Source organism: Rhopalosiphum maidis, chromosome 4 (genome assembly GCF_003676215.2).
Source record: "Rhopalosiphum maidis isolate BTI-1 chromosome 4, ASM367621v3, whole genome shotgun sequence".
NCBI lineage: Eukaryota > Metazoa > Arthropoda > Insecta > Hemiptera > Aphididae > Rhopalosiphum > Rhopalosiphum maidis.
The window spans coordinates 42,940,092-42,958,231 of NC_040880.1; the positions used below are offsets into that span (position 1 = coordinate 42,940,092).

The 18,140-nt window shown below is 24.7% G+C and overlaps 1 protein-coding gene across 1 annotated transcript; it reads left to right on the forward strand.

Annotated features, from left to right (window-relative positions):
- The first annotated feature begins 140 nt into the window (after window positions 1-140).
- On the forward strand, window positions 141-17,280 carry LOC113555676 (trehalase-like). The gene is made up of 11 exons (XM_026960159.1): window positions 141-564; window positions 7,139-7,758; window positions 12,180-12,461; window positions 12,586-12,758; window positions 12,853-13,052; window positions 13,264-13,388; window positions 13,451-13,584; window positions 14,549-14,715; window positions 14,793-14,997; window positions 16,623-16,819; window positions 17,019-17,280. Exons 2-11 carry the CDS (start codon window positions 7,466-7,468, stop codon window positions 17,145-17,147), a joined length of 1,905 nt encoding a protein of 634 aa, XP_026815960.1. The 5' UTR covers window positions 141-564; window positions 7,139-7,465; the 3' UTR covers window positions 17,148-17,280.
- Window positions 17,281-18,140: the final 860 nt, after the last annotated feature.

Consider the following 18,140-nt stretch of genomic DNA (forward strand, 5'->3'; position numbering starts at 1 on the left):
TTTCTGCGCAGCCGGTCGTCCGTCGTACTTTTTAACACGCGATTTAATCGCATAACATAATAATATAATATATAGCATCATAATATATTTATAACTATATCGTATTTCGTCGTAAGCGAATATATATCGTAATATTGTACAATATAAATGTGCTGTAGCTTACAGTGTCGTTGCGTTTATGCACCGCACGTGCACAATTTTTTACCACGCGTGTACATTATAATACATTGTTATTATCGTGAAGTTTAGTAAAGCATCGATAGTACATCATCGATAAGTCGATGTAAACCAATGATTTCGAACGGTACGATGACACATAATATCATATTATGACGTGATTTCGGTCAACGGTCAAAAATATACTACTACTACTATTACTACAACAGCGCCGCGCGTTCCACGTTATCCACGTAACTATAATATTATTATATTAATATTAATATTAATATTTTCTGTTGCGGTCGGTACAACTGAACGCGTCAGTGTTTGCGCAGGAGGACGTATACACAGTTTTCACCGGCGATTAATTTCCATTGTGACTGCTCAAACTGTTTACGATAACGGGTAAGTTGTTATTATATGTGATTTTCTCTTCGCAAAAATATTTTATTATATTTCAAAATGTAATTGACGTCCACAAAACACGAGCTGTCCGTTAAGAGCTCGTCCGCAGTTATTATTGTAACGCTTATAGTTTTATTATTATCCGCATGAACTGCGATGTTTATTCGCGTGATTGCCGACGAAACTTTTTTACGAAATAACCTTTGATGTGTTTTTAATCGTCACGTTTTATAAATTTTTTCGACTTTCCGTTAGACATATACGAGACTGTACTACATTACTTCCTCAAAATGATATTGACCACCTACATAGTGTACAACATATATAGTAATACTTATTTAGATCAATAGTAGAGGTACAATAGGTACACATGATGCATAAAAATAGTACCTATATTATTATTTATGATATTATATTATCTAATACGTATATAGATTTCATAATATAGTAAACTAAGATCATAGTTAAATTTTTATTTAAGTGTTGTGTTTTTGTTAACACCGTTCATACATGAAACATTATATGTTGACGTTAACATGTTATGTTTTTATTTATATAATATAGCGTTGATATATTTGTTCTATTATTAACGTTGTTTTAAACACTTATAACTTCCAAGAATCGTTTTGGCCAATTAACTGGTTAATTTTATATGAGTTACAATAATTGCATTTTTTTTTTTTGATTATTTAAAAATATAACTTAATTAATGTATACTTAATGTTTATATAAACTTTTAGAAAAATAATTTTTCGATGATTTATAGTTGGTAAATGGTAATTACCATTTGATTTTATAAGACATTATAAATAATCTTATTTCAACCATTAATTCAAACGGTTTATATATACGCTGCAGTGTATCACTGATAACCTTTTATTTTATTAATGAAAAAACATTTTTTGTATCGAGAAGTGAAACAAATAAAGAAATAAACCATTAACTTAAATTAAACAAATACAGACAGTTGTTTTAATGTGTATATTTTATAATGATTATACAATTCCTTAAGAAAATCGGTATCTAGATACTTGTGAATATTAGGTAATCATTATTTTTATATGTACAGAAACTTTTAAATACAAACATTTTTTGTTGTTATAATATTATTGGTAGACATTAGATTCATCGAAATATATTTTATCGAATACCTACTTATTTATTTAATATCATAACCAAACGATAAGGAAAGAAGGAAATAAAAAAAAATCAGATTCTTTTATTGTTATCAAACAAATGTTTAATTAAAATCTATACAAAACATTTTATTATATGACAAGTAGGTAACCGTAATCAAAATCAGAGTTAATCGTCTTTCAGTATAAATTTGATCATAAAGTTAAAATATTTCTGGTCAGTTATTATTTTTTTTAATAGGTTATGTATATCGAAAAAAATCAGGAAAAATGTTCTGGTATTTAGGTACTCAATATATTTGCATTCAGATATAGTCATTACGACATCAATTGGAAGAGGTAATTTTTTTCTTTAAAATCAAACGTTTCCGCTAGGTTTATAGATATATAATATTATGAACATGAAATATGTGCCTGTCATCGAGTCCAATTTCCATTTCATACATAACATTAACATGTACCTACAATATAATGTTGATGATTTGGAGCATTCATGAGAGTAATATATTTTGAGGTATACCTATAATGTCCATTTGAACATAATATTCTCTATGTGTGAACAGTTGTGGTCGAAGTTATTAAATCACAAGTATTTTGGTTTTAAAGAATATCAAAATTGATTCGTGAAATTAAAATCGTGACGTTATTGTGTAAAATATTCAGGATACAAAACGAAACTGTCTTAAAGAATGAAAGAAACTATGGTTGTATAGGTATATATATATATATATAGTTTTCAACTACTCACACGAACTACATATAGTTTCGCGCATTATTTTGCATTAAATATTACAAAATATGTTTCGTTTAATGTTGTATGTCATTTATTATACGAGTTGCGTAATAATAGAATTACGTGAATTGAATTATATCTTTTTTCCATGATAAAATATAATATAATAATTGTATATTTCAATATGTAATTCTATACATTTTTCCAGGATTATAGAAATTAATTATCTTTAATTATTAAAAATTGAATTGCTTTTTTTGTTACATACAACATTTTTTACTTACCTACGTTAGTGTATTCAATCTATAAACAGAAAATTAACAAACATGAATAAATCTATGTCTTTATATTATATTTACATTATAGATATTAGTTTGTTGAGTTGCCAGTTATTAAGTGCAGTAAGAAGACTTTGAATACAATACTGAAAAAATGCTATATTTTAGCTATAAGTATTAAAGTATTAAGGCTAGATACACGGACAAACTAAAAATATTTTTTAACAAACGATTATAATTCAATAAACATTACTTTTTAGCTAATAGATAAGATAGTAATAAATAATTTCGTTTTAAAAATTATTAACAATTGTATGACGACATATATATTATGTGCCGAAAGTATAATATGTGATTTACAAAAATTTTTTATTATAAGAAAATATGTCCTATGAATGTTGAGTGACAGGAATTTAACAAGCTTAAAAAATATATAATTTAAATAATATTACAAAATTATTTTTTTATACATATATGTGATATTTTATTATATTATATCTGATAAATTTTTTGTTGAGAAGTTTTTTTAAACACATGTTTTCATTTTTTTTTTATGGTCAGATTCTATGGTAAAATATGGGATTTTAGTGTAATAACAACTTACAAAATTGTGAAAACATAACATAATGCTGATCAAAAAAATTCCAATTAATCACATATTATTGACAAGAACAAAAATACTTATTGTAAGTTACATAACATAATATGAATTAATTAAAGATACAACGAAATTCAAAATATCTTTATAGATATTAAAATTTAAAAAAATACAATTATTTTATATTAATATAAATCAGAAGTTGAATATAATTCAATAATTATGGCATGTAATTTTCTAAATAATTTAGAAAAGGAGAAAATGAAGAATGGGATCAGGTTTAAAATGCATTAAGGTACATATGTATTCACACTATATAAAATATATTTGTTTGATTTAAAGCGTTTTTTTTATTATTATTATTTAATCTGTTCGTCTTTCATTTTGCGTTTTTTGATAATAACTACCGTGTTCTGTTTTATTGACATTTTTTATTTTTATTCATCCCCGAAATTTTACTTTTTAATGTAAGTAATATGGTTAGATATACACATTTGATATGGTCTATTGAGATACATAACATTATAGTAGACACTGTATGTTATTATATTATCATAAATTATGTGTATTTACCATATTAAAAATCTAGACGTGTATTTTTATTTACATTATAATTTATAATATAAAGTAATGCCTTACTTATCGCTAGTATTATTAGAAATAAATATGCCAATAAGTTGAACAGTTCTGTTCCACAAAGCTCATAAATCATAATATATGGTGTTCAACCTGATTTAATCTTTCTGATATCAAAATAAAGTAAAAATAATATCATAATATACTGTAAAGGTCTGAAAAATAATAAGATTGTCCCAGAAATGACTACCTGTACCTAAACCATGTTTTTATTTTTATCACTGTCCAAGTGTCGAGTGCAGTTAAACTAACGCTAAATTATAATTAAATACCATTTGGAATTTTGCATTGAACACTTTAAAACAGTCCTTGACCGGATAAATTTTAATAATATTATAATTTCAATAACTATCATAACATTGACTTTGAAAATTATAAACAATTACAAATTTTCTGTCGATTAAAATTGTATTTTGTTATTTGATATACCTCAGTGGGTCACAGCTCTAACAGTAGGCAGTATTATTTTCTCCAAATATTTTGCGGTACAGATTCAGGGTCGCAATCAATTATCAAGTGCGTGAAAATAATTGCGATTATTTTACAAATTAAATGATTATGCAAAGTATATTAAATACTTGACTATAAATCTCTGTATTTTTATATTTAACCACACCTAAAGTTAAAAAATATGATTATGACGGAATTTGTTTTATTTAGTATTTATTTATATTATGAATGGTAAAATTAAACAATATATTTTTTTTCGTACACTATTGAATATAACAAATAAAATTAACTAGTATTTCGTTGCCGGTGAGTGTGGTGACTAAGCCTAGCAGAAATAAGTACCGCGGACACGGGTGGGTTGTGTTGACGTCCGTTGCAGTAAATAACGATTGCAATAAATAATTTATAATCTTGAAATAATTCCAGCCGAAGATAATTACCATTTTTATTATATTGAAATAATTATTAAATACAAAATTTTGTTTTGCTTGTAAATTGATTAAGAGTAAAATATTTGTAATATATGTATATTTATGAAATATTAAACTTATATAGATTTCTAATACAAATTTGGAAGGTGGTTAAAAGAATAAAATAGACTACAGAATATAAAATATAAGTACCTATATCTGAATATTAAAAAATATATTTTGATTAAGTCTATTTACTTGTAGAATATCAAAACTTCCAAATTCTATATTTCTATTACATATATTGGAACAAATATTAAGTACATTTAGAATCAATCATTTTTGTTATCACGACTGTATTATAATGTTAATAATATTTTTTTATGGTTCAACATTGGTAGGTATATTGTAGGAATGTTGTGTGTTTCTACGATTAATATTTTTTGAATTAAAACAAAAATTCTGTTTGGAAAAATCTTTATCATACATTTGAACATCCAATTTCGTCAAAATTCAAACTTCATACAAATAAAGTCAGTAATTTTATAAGAAAATCATAGCTTCATGATTAACATTGTTTTTAAACAGTACTAACTTAGTAAGAATCTTATATAAAATATCCAAGCTTTAAGTATTTTAAACATCAGCATAAAATAGTTTGCAAAATTTCATGATAAAAAATTAATCTTCTAACATATATCTATAATAGAACATAAACTTTATTTATTTTTGATATTTTTTAATTGGTATAAGTAAAACTGAAGAGGAATCTTGTATTAAATTTTTGACGCTGAAATCCGAAATATTTAAAAAATGATATCATGTCTATTGTCTATATAATATGATATAAATGTTTTGTGAAGATTTTAAATACCTTTTTAATTGTTAATTCTGGAATTACCAGCAAAAAAACAAAATAGATTTTATCGAAAATTAATTTAGTCCTATTTTTTTTTAACAACTTATAAACAATAATTTTGCTTATAAATCTTTTTTCTTCAATATTTTCAAATTGCTATAATGGCATTTTATAAGGAACTCTATAATTCATTTTCAAGATTTTGACCGAACTAAAATGTTTTTATTGATATTTAAAAAATGAACATAACATACAATTAAAAATTAAAACCTCTATAAATAGCTCAAAAAATTCAAAATACATTGATAATTTAAATGTAAACATTTGGTAAAAATTCCAAGTATCTGCAATTATATTTGTTTATTAATTACAACAAGGTTATAATAAGATATTGAAATTTAAAATAAAATTATTTATTTTTTACTATAAAATATGTTATTAGATAAAAAAAAATACAATATAATTTTACATTTTTATTTATATAAAATAAGTTCATTAATTGGTCCACTCAGAATCTAAAAATCATAACCATGGTTTTATTATCTTAATTTGAGATTTAAGTTTAGTTTTTTAAAATTCGAAATGTTGGACTTCTAGAGATAATAAATAATTGTATTACGATAAGAATGTCCATAAACTAATAGACTACTCGTATATCTCAAAATATAATCTTCGATGATAATTCATTGTTAATACATACAATTTTTTCGATAGAGGTTTATTATGGCTCTAATAAGAGGAAATATGGATAAAATCATTTCACTATTTTACTTTCCCATTTTCTATTCGACCATAAAATAACAAATTGCTCATAGAGTACCTATACAGTATGTTAGGACTTTACATAACAACATTATGTTCAAAAACATATAACTAGCTATGTATTACATAAATTTAAATAATATTATATGTATAGGTACCAGTTAAAATATTGCCTGTAGAGTGTAGGTATAATTTTATAAGTACCTATACTTTATTTTATTTATATCAATAAGATACATATTACGATTTAAAGTTAAATACTGTTTAGAAATCTTTTATTATGTAAAGTTTTAAATACTTGAATAAAATAATATCAAACCCAATGGTACCTATGATTTTTAATTATTTTATTAATTAACTATCAAACTATCAAACATTGCATGATAGTATGGATTTGGGGTATCTATTAAGTTTTAACTAACAATTTTTTTTCCTAAATTTATGACTTTTTTCGGGGCATTATTTATACCTTAAAACCACTCTTTTGTTCATATAGGTTAGGTTATATAAAATTAATGTACACATTACTATCCCAGCTATCACTTAAATACTCAAATTCGAATATTATTCACCGATACTCGGATATTGTAGAAAGTAGCTAATAATTATTAGTATAGTAAATTAATTAATTCTTCATCTGTTTTATCAATATTTATTTTTTTTAGTAGGTCAAAACATTTAAATAATTTAATATAACTTTTCATTTTTGTAGACAATCATTACACACGATATCGTGCGTAGATGTAAGTATAGACGAGGTGGACACGTCCGGTAAAACGAACGCGTTCGACGTATAGTGTTGGTGTCCACTGTCCACGCATTACCATCAATAACCGCAGTGTACCATAGTGATGATGACCATTTACTCTACTGTACCCGTAACGTCAATGACAACGGTACCGGAAACACGGTAACGGCAACGTCTACCTACTTTTTGCATTTGTGCGAGATACCGTGCGCGTGCGCACGAGTACTGGAAAAGGTAGTCGAGTTGGGCGATGATACGCGTTCGGCGGCGTGTGCCAAAAGTCCGTGGTTAATGATCGTCGTGACCCGTGACGACCGCAGTAGAAGTGATATGACCACAACCACGGTGGCAATAGCGACGGCGGCGGCGGGAGCGGTGTCTTGGCAGGTCACCACTTGGTCCACTGGTTCGCCCGCGGCAGTCTGCAAGATGCGCTCGTCCGCCACGGTGACGACGACTGTCACCGCCATCGCCGTCAAGCTGACGGCCGTATTATTGCTATTGATGGCGTCTTCGCACCCAGCCTCCGCCCTCGGACAACTACAGGGCCAGTACAACGGCCCATATCCGGACATATGTCCCAGGTAGGTTTTTTCTCATAATATGTATTTCGGTAGTCATTCTCAACAACTACAGTCAATGGTGTATGTATGTATTTTTCGGATGTTGTAGCTTCAAAAAGCTCCAGAAAAAAATAAAAAATAATGTGGAATCACGCGAAAATCATTAACAAATCAAATTTAAGTGTCAAAAAAAAGCGTTAAATGTTATTAATAACAAAAATGTGTATATTTGCAACGTATATACTCAGTATGCATTGAATGTGAAGCTGATAACTTACCAATGATAAGTGATATAGATTTTTGGATCAATAGAAAAAAAATTGAATACTTACATCTGGCAAGGCATATATATATATATATATATTTAATCGAATCCTAAAGCAAAACAATAATGAACAATGTTTGTTTAAAATTTAAAAAAATGTATTATATATATATATAATATAAATGTTTATTTTTCATATTATTTTTTTTTTAATTATCATCGTGTTAATCACATAAATCACTTCGTTTGAGTTATTGTATCGAACGCAATCGTAAAAATTTCAGGTGGTATAAAATTATATTTTGATACCCAGGGTTTCAGACGGATCATTAATTATTATAAATTAAAATAATATTTATATTTAATTATATGTAAATAACGTGGCTATATGCAAGTAAACTTGTATACTTAATTTATAAATAAGGAACGATTAAATTGCCACTATATGTTTATGTCAAGTCTATATAATTTTTTCTTTTATAATAATATGTTTCTAAATGTAAAAGCCATTTTTTTCGCTAACAAGTAAACGTATACATCCGATACATGTGACATTTTTTTAATATTAAATTATTTACTGCTACAACATTCCGAAACAATACTATTATGTAATATATAGCAGAGATCAACTTTAGAGTTTAATATTTTTTCTTAGGATTAGATTTTATTGACATATTTTTATAATTTATAGTATTTCAATTTTTAAAGTATTATAAAATATTTTCGAAAAACTTTAATACATTTTATATTTTGTTTATTTTTATAAAATACATTTATTAGAATGTAATCATATAAATTAATTAGTACCTAATTACATATGAGTAATAACTAATAATTATATTTTATTTTATTGCTATACAATGGTTTCTAATTATTATTTAGTAATAAGATCTACCATAAAGTAAACTTTCTATACTATAAAAGTATTAAAACAATTAAAACCATATATTTTATACATAGTAGAATTTAAAATGTAGGTACTTATATAGTTATATATATATTTATATTACATGTTTTGTATTAAATAAATATGTGCTATTTTTATTTTAGTTAAGTATTGAATAGCATTATATTATTCAATAAAATCAAATACCTAAATAACTTATAATGAAATTCTATATTATATCTTATAATTATTTTTACTATAATAGGTAATATTCGTAACTTATTTTACTAATATTTTGAATCAATATATAGACCCTTAAATAGGTACCTTATGAACATTAAGTAATTTATGTTAAAATGGGTATTTCATAGTCTATTACATATTTTACCTAGTGTTTGAATATACAATATTAAAACACACCAGATCCTATTAAATGATGTACTTGCTTAACTGTTATATGAGTTGAAGCTATAAAATATAATATACTCGTCAAATTGTTCTATCTAAATTAATTCCTAATAATTGTGTATCCATCCGTTACATAATTATAACAAATAATGATATTTTAATGTTCATGTTTATAAGAATTAGAAAACCTTTTTCTCTTCATTATTTTTATATTAATGTATAAAATATGCCGTAATATTAACCAGTGAGCTGTACATCTATTAAATGGAAAATTTTAATTTATTTTATATTTTTACAAATATGATTTTTACAGAAGTAATTTTACATAATTATTGTAGTTTTTAGTTTAAATTAAAGTTGTTACCTTCCAAATGTAAATATTAAATTTAGTAAAATTGGTTGAAGTTTTCCACGAACATCTTTTGGCTTTTAGTTATTTTCATGATTTTCTATAATTACAGTTATTATTTAATTTACGACTAATATGTTTCTTTTAAAATTAAATTGTCGTTTTGCTAATATATCATATCAAGTAATTAATAACTACTAAATGAAAATGCTTCAAACAAAATTATAATTTTACGAAAAAAAAAATATAAATATATTGTTATAAAACTATTTAATACTTACGCAGTTTATGATTTACAAAAGTGAAGATATAAAATTGTATTAATTTTTCATATTTCAAGTAATTACCTATTTTAATATACCTACTGGAAAAATCATCTTTAGACTAAGAGTAATTAAATACATTTTAACTAAAACTTGCAGTACATCTACCTATTTAGTATATTAACTTCATATTATATTCTAATCACCTTTATTAGATGTTTCACATAAATATGTCTTTAAATCTTTATTATTTTTAACAGAATCTTATTTAATAAAAAGTATATAATATAAAATATTATAAATTCAACTAAGTAAATCCGTGTTTTTTATAACTGACACAGTTTTTTTCAGTACTCGGTACTAAATTGACTAATTATTTATAATAGTCACTAATATGATAAACATAATTTAACTATGAAAATATTAATGCTAACGTGTTTCAAACATTTTATTTTAATAATAGAATTTTAAATTGTGACATAAAAATCCATAAAAAAATTACGAAGATAATATTTTTAATTTTCATATTATATATCAGGGGTAACCAACATGACTATGTACGCGAACCACAAATTATATTAATACAATTATATCAAGAGCCAAATTATCTAATCTATAGGTACTTTTATAATACAAAAATAATAAAGATAGCTAACATCCGATAAACATATCAAATTACGAAATATGAAATTATAAAATAATAATAATAAAAACATTTTTTTTTTTTATAGACGTATGCAAAAAAAATATTTAAATATTAAATATTTAACTACATAACTATATATTTTATGCAAATAATGATTACTTGTAATAATATTATGTAGGTACTCGTAATAAGAACGGTTTTTTTAATAGGTAAAATAAATTGAAGTTAATAAAAATTAAATCTATTTTAAGATGTTAGCCTTGTAATCATAATTTTAACACATTTAAGTATCTAAATAACAAATCCCGAAGCTATTGACTGACTTACATCATCTAACTTATACTTACTTACTCATAACTTGTTTAAAAATTAAAATATTCAAAAAAAAGGTTATTTATAAACGTAGATAATATTCTTACCTTTAACTTTAACTTTAATAATAGGGCAATTCACTCTAATATTAAAGCTAAGAATACAAAATCTGTTAAAAAATTTGCTATTTTGCATGTTTGTAAGATGGATACAGCAATACATGATAGGGCATGTGGCCCAAATAGCGACATAGCGTCCTTTTATTAAATATTGTTCTCTAATTTAATAAAATATAAAAATAATTCTAAGTAAGTATAGATACAGAGATTCAACAGAGTGCGCTATCTTACGTAGGTATATACTCGAAAACTTTAAAACTTTAAATAAACTTTAATCGCTTTAAATTTACTTATGGTTACAATTCACAATAAGTTTTATTTTGTACTGTACCAGATACAAATAATCTTCAGATTTGAATAATATTTACATTCAGTATAAAATATATTATGTGTACATTATTATAATTAAATATCACATTATGTTAAATATTATTTGTGTTATTAATTTTAAAACTTAAACAAAAAGTTTAAAGATCGTAAAAAAAATTACGAATATAATGTTATTCAAATAATTAAAGTATATAAGTACAAGACATATTTTTGAATTGTATCTAGTTGTATCAACTTATATTAACTAACTAAGCACTGCATTTTTTTTTAATAATTATTACAATTCAATTTTTAATTTTTAAAAGAATTTTTAATTTTTTAATTCAACACAATGACTACGTGATACATGAAATCATAAGAAGCAATAACATATGCACGCTGGGTAAAAAAATTCATAAACAATAATTATAATTAAAAACTTTTTTTTCCAAAATAATATATAAATTTAATACATTTTTTTTTCTATAACTATTGTTACATTTTTATTTTTTAAATACATCACATATAAGTTATTATGTTTTTTTGTAATATTTTTGAACTAACTTCACATTAAATAAGAATATATGCTTTGCAATACCTATGTATATGATGAGGCAATGGAGTGAAACTAGTCCACTATCCGCGCAACCAGGTATAAACTGGTCATCTTGGGGCATAAACGATTTTATTTCTTTTTTGATAAGATTTATTAAAATTGTACCCTATATACATGTATCATGTATGTAATGTTTATCGATTACATCGATTTAACTGCTTTAAATTAATTACAAAATACAATTTTATTAGACATAGCAGCAGTCAAAAATTATTTGTCATACATTTTAATCATATTGTGGTATTTGTATGTTTTATTATTCATTATAGTGATATATATTGCCACGGTGAACTTCTTGACGATATACAAATGCAACAGCTGTATTCAGACTCTAAAACTTTCGTAGACAAGAAATTACGTCGGAGCGAAGCTGAAATTATAAAATCGTATAGGGAATTGAAATTACGAAATAACGGTCGAGTGCCTAATCGTGCTGTACTTACAAAGTTTGTTGAAGACAACTTCAGTGACGATCCATTAGTCGAGTGGGTGCCGCCTGATTTTGTTGAAACCCCCACTGTCAGTACTTATGTACAGGATAAAAATTACAAGTAATAATTAAAATATGAAAATAAATCAGAATTATTATAAATTACATAGTGAACGAACTTTTCAACCGAGTGTGAAAAATATTGCATTTTAATGTATTTGTAATGTGTAATATTATTTTTTAAGGAATTGGATCTTACAACTAAATCAAATTTGGAAAAGATTGGCACGGAAGGTAGATGAAGATGTTAAAGTAAACCCCGATCGGCATTCATCTATTTATTTGCCAAACGGATTCTTCATAGCTGGTGGCAGATTCACTGAGCTTTATTATTGGGATTCGTATTGGATCATAAGAGGTGAAAAAACGAATATAAACGAATAAAAACCAAAAATTGACTATAATAAATTATAATTATAATTCGTGGTGTAAATAATATTTTATTTTCGTAGGAGCAATACTATGTGACATGAAAGACACTGCCAGAGGAATCATACAAAACTTCCTTTACTTAGTTCACCGTTTTGGTTATGTACCGAACGGAAGTAGAATTTACTATTTAATGAGATCTCAGCCACCGCTCCTCATCCAAATGGCTGCATCATATTATACGTATACAGATGACTTAGATTTTATTAAGAAAAACATACAAGTAAATTACCTATAGACTATAACTATTCGATGTTAGTACTAATTTTTTTAAAACAATATCCAGTGAACACCAATTAATACGTTTAATTAAAAAATAGTAATAATCCAAGCTGAGTTTGATAATAATTTAAATTGTATATAAACAAATAAAATGCTTAAATTTTTAAATGTTTAAAAGTTATTATTAAATATTCGAATATTTTTTTCAATAGTATCTGGAAGCGGAATTCAATTTTTGGATGACAAACCGAACAATAAAAGTTGAAAAGGCAGGTAATACCTATGTAATGGGACAATACAACACACATACCAGAGGACCTCGTCCCGAATCCTATTAGTAAGTGTAAAATTGATTTTAAAATAAAACATATATATTCAATTAATATATTTTTTTTTTAGTCAAGACAAAACCTTAGCTATGCCCTTTTCAAGCGTAGACGATAAAAATGAGTTGTATTCAAGATTAAAAGCTGCCGCCGAAACGGGTTGGGATTTTTCAACCAAACATTACAATAATTTTGGTCAAAATACTGGTAATATTTTCTAGATATATCATAAAAAATGTATATGATCTACATAAAATATATTTAAATAAATAAGTTACAAACAAATAATATACGTTAATACAGCTATAGCTATACAATTTACCGGGCACGAATTATAACCAATTAAATTAGTATAACTATATGTATATTGAGCAACTACATGATTTATGTTTAAAGGAAGTTAATAATTGTTATTGTTTACTACATTTAATGAATACATTTTGATTAACAGCATAATACTAATGAGTGTTTATAACTATAAATGCAAAAATATTTCTCATATTTAATTATACCATAATATGAAGCTACAATAATATCAATAAAGACAAATTTTCGTTACAAACATCTTCAAGTATAAATAAAATTTTAACATACACATCACAAATATAGTGTTAACATAATATGTTAAAAATAATATATAATAATAATATGTATCAACGAAATTATATTATAATTTTGTTGATACTAAAAGAAAAGAAATAGGAAAATCTATTTAAGTTGATTTCATCGATAGTTTAACTATTTAATTAATTATTGGCATAAAATAATAAACTACTATTATATGTTTGGATACAATAATCATATTGTTTTTAAATTAAATGTTATTTTTTTGTATATAAGTGCTTATAGTTTATTGTAATATTAATATACAATAATTATTAATCAATATGATAAATTACCCGAACAGGCTAAAGGCTACTTTAGAAAAATATGTATGTGTAGTTTTTATATTATTTTTTTTAACTTATACAATTTAAAGCAGTTAATAATGATTTAAGTATTTATTAATTTATGATACGTCATGTCTTTACTCTAAAATTTTATCAAAAGAATAAATTTATTTGATTTGATTGTATATCGATAAATTGTATTTTATATATATACTTATGTATTTATTTTTATATTTATTTATTTATATAAATAATGTATGTTATAAATTTTGTTATTTCAGGAGATTTGTCAAATACGGATCCACAAAATTTTATTTACGTAGAGTTAAATGCAATATTACAAGCTAACGCAGTTGTTCTTGCACAATTTTTTAAATTATTGGGTAATCAAGCTAAATTCAAATACTATGATGACATCGGTCACCGTTTTCAGATTGGAATAAACGCGGTTAGTGATATAATATAATATTTATATAGTGTAAAATATGTTACTATAAAACATATTTATTTGATATGTACGTTTAGTTACTGTGGAACGAAGAAGAAGGTATTTGGTTAGATTATGACCTAACCACCAAACTGAGTCGTAAATATTTCTATACGTCCAATTTTGCACCATTGTGGACTGGTAGTTACGAAAGAAAACTTAGAACGTATTATGGGAAACGAGCATTGGACTATTTGATAGTTAACGGTGTTATCAATCAAGATGGAACTCCAAAACTAATTTGTAATTATAATATTTTAATAGTAAATTAATAATTTGAATTAAAAAAACTACTCAAATTATTAAATACAACTATTAAATTAGAATTCAATAATAAATCATTATATAGGAAAAATGATTACCGGTTTTGCGTTTTTTACATTAGTTTTTTCAAATTATTTTAAAACTCTGGATATGTTAAGCCATCAAAATAACAATTAAATCTAATTTTCTAATAGAAGTGTTCCTCAAAGTTTAATATAAAAGCATTTTAATTCTTTCAGAAGGTAACAAAGACATGAAAAATTAAATGAAATACACATTACCCTAAAATCAATACATTTATCGTTTCACTCAAAATGTAAAGTTAATGTTACTATATTTTTAAGCAGACATTAATTGAATACACTATTATTTGTACCAAATTTAAATATACAAAAAAACCACTCCTAGGTACACCTGATAGAAAAATAAAATCATCTAAGAATACCTTATTAAAATATTTTTTTCATTTTTATACAATATTTAATATAAAAATAATAAAATAAATTTTGAAATTTAAAGTTAAAATATGTGATATAATTATAAAAATTAAAAATTGTATAAGTCATACATTTTTTATGCACTTCAATATATCTTAATGCTATAAAAATAAAATTGTATAATTTAGTTACATACTTACATTAAAGAGTATAAAAAAATTAATTTTAATAGCTTATAAATTAGAAGAGTAAAAGGTAATAAATAGGGCTCGGATTTATATGTAAATACATATTTTTACTGTGACTTGATAAATTAATTTAAGTGAGTGATAAATTTGTTTCAAGCGATTTCCAATAAAATGAACTACATTTTATTTTACATATTTTGCCATAAGTACATGTTTTACATATTTCTCAATAATTCCATTTTTTCCTACATATTTTAACAATTAATTCATTTATGATTTTTTTAATAATTATTAATTATGTACGATTGTATTTTTCAATACAAACAATTTCCCTAATTTCCAAAAGTACAAAATAGTAACAAAATAATACCAATTATTGAATTTAATCTACGGTAGATATAACTTACTCCTTCAGACATAGTCAAAATGCAATACTGTTCAATAACATCAGTGAAAGCCGAAAGATCATTTATAGTCGGTATAAGGCAATTTTACGACCAAATCAAAGATCTTTTGAATTTTAAAATTTCAAAATGGCTGTTATCATAAATTGTAATCAAGAGAATTAAAATTTTTATTTTTTTTAGCTTTTTTTATTTCTATTTTATAATTTGTAACACCTTTTTTAAACAACTTTACTGTTATAATGTAAATATAATTTGTTTCATTAGAAACTCATATGGATATATTATATAGTTAAATATTAATAAATAAATCATATTAGTAAAATACATATTTTGATTTTTTAGCACATATTTATGTACATATTTTACTAACGTAAATACATATTTTGGTTTCATAAATACATATAAATCCAAGCCCTAGTAATAAATGTAACTTTTATGTTTTGATGTTCATAATAAGTATTAAATAATAATATATATTTATACATTATAAATTAAATAATTTAAATTGATTTATCCCATCTAAAGTACTAGAATAGGTATTTTAAATTATTTATTTATTATTTTTAATATAGGTGTACCAACGTCGAATATAAACTCTACTCAACAATGGGACTACCCAAATTGCTGGTCTCCACTTCAAGCCATGGTAATCCAAGGTTTAGACCGCACAAACTACAAACCTGCCCAGACTGTTGCAATAAACTTGGCCAAGTCATGGATAAACACTAATTACGTCGGATATATAACCAGTGGCACCATGTTTGAAAAGGTAATTATTTAGCATCATTTAATCCACAATATGCTGTGAACTTTAATAATTGAATATTTTTGTTACCTAATATGTAAAAATTAGCATTGGTATTTATTTAATTCAAATACGGTTTCTTAAACGTCATTACCGTTAATGATTATCGAATATAAATTTAAATTAACTTGGACTCAATTTTAAATTTCATTTTTATTTACAGTACAGTGCACTCGAAGTAGGCACAACCGGCGGGGGTGGCGAATACACGCCTCAAACAGGTTTTGGATGGACTAACGGTATAGTGTTCGAACTTTTCCGGAGATGGGGACACCTATTTAAATCTACTTAAATACTATACTACTGAACCGACTATGTATTCATATTGTATTATATAAATCTATAATATTTTTGTATTATTTTTACACTTACGTTTTAAATTAAATCGACGATGTAGTCTATTATGGACATATTTGTACAGCATATCCATTTGCATTATTGTATATAATTATAATATTGTATATTATACATACATATTGTGTATGATATTCGTTTAATAAATTATGATATTCTCATGGAATCTACCGATTCTTGATAAGACAATACCATATGATAATCATTTTACTTATACCACAAGACAATTAATTACTAATTATAAACTGTATAAAGTTTAGCCGTATAGACTATTAATTGATAAATCGAATACAGAAATTAGATATTTATTTAGTAAAAATATTTAGATGAGATATTGTTATAGTAAAATGTAATATACATTAATTAGTCAAGTACTGCATATTATAGTTTTAATTACCTGACTTCACCCGGCTTAAAATTAATCTATATTTCTATGGTTTTTTTAATAATGTTACACTTTAACAAAATAACAACCTGTATGGATTGAAGCGAATAAATAGGTATAAACATGCCCTCCGAGTATTAAGGAATTTATGAATAAAACTTTTATTAATACCTTTACAATCCATTAGTTTTTGAGTGTTTAGAGGAAAAATAAACAAACACAAATGTATTTATATATTATAAATATAATATATATATAATATAATTTATAGATTATTAAATTTAGTTTAAAAAATATATATCATAATGAAGACGGTACCGAAGAAATGGACAAATACAGTTATGTACCCAAATTGCCTAACCAGAACGCCGTGGGAAAAACTCTTTTAGCTTAGAGCTGCGCGCCGTTGGATTGTCATCTGCTCTTCTACAGTTGCTTTAACGTGCCTTAACTGAGTTATCACAGGCGCTCTGCATACGCTATAGAAAGAATGTATGAATGACGTTAACCGGTAATGCTCATCATATCATATCTTATCAAATTAGT

What these genes read in the sequence shown, in the direction of transcription:
- LOC113555676 (XM_026960159.1), top strand. Translation starts at nt 7,466, where the DNA reads ATGATCGTCGTGACCCGTGACGACCGCAGTAGAAGTGATATGACCACA. An exon ending in TTATTAAGAAAAACATACAA is followed by an intron (nt 13,053 to 13,263) that starts GTAAATTACCTA and finishes TTTTTTCAATAG; the next exon opens with TATCTGGAAGCGGAATTCAA. An exon ending in TTCAGATTGGAATAAACGCG is followed by an intron (nt 14,716 to 14,792) that starts GTTAGTGATATA and finishes ATGTACGTTTAG; the next exon opens with TTACTGTGGAACGAAGAAGA.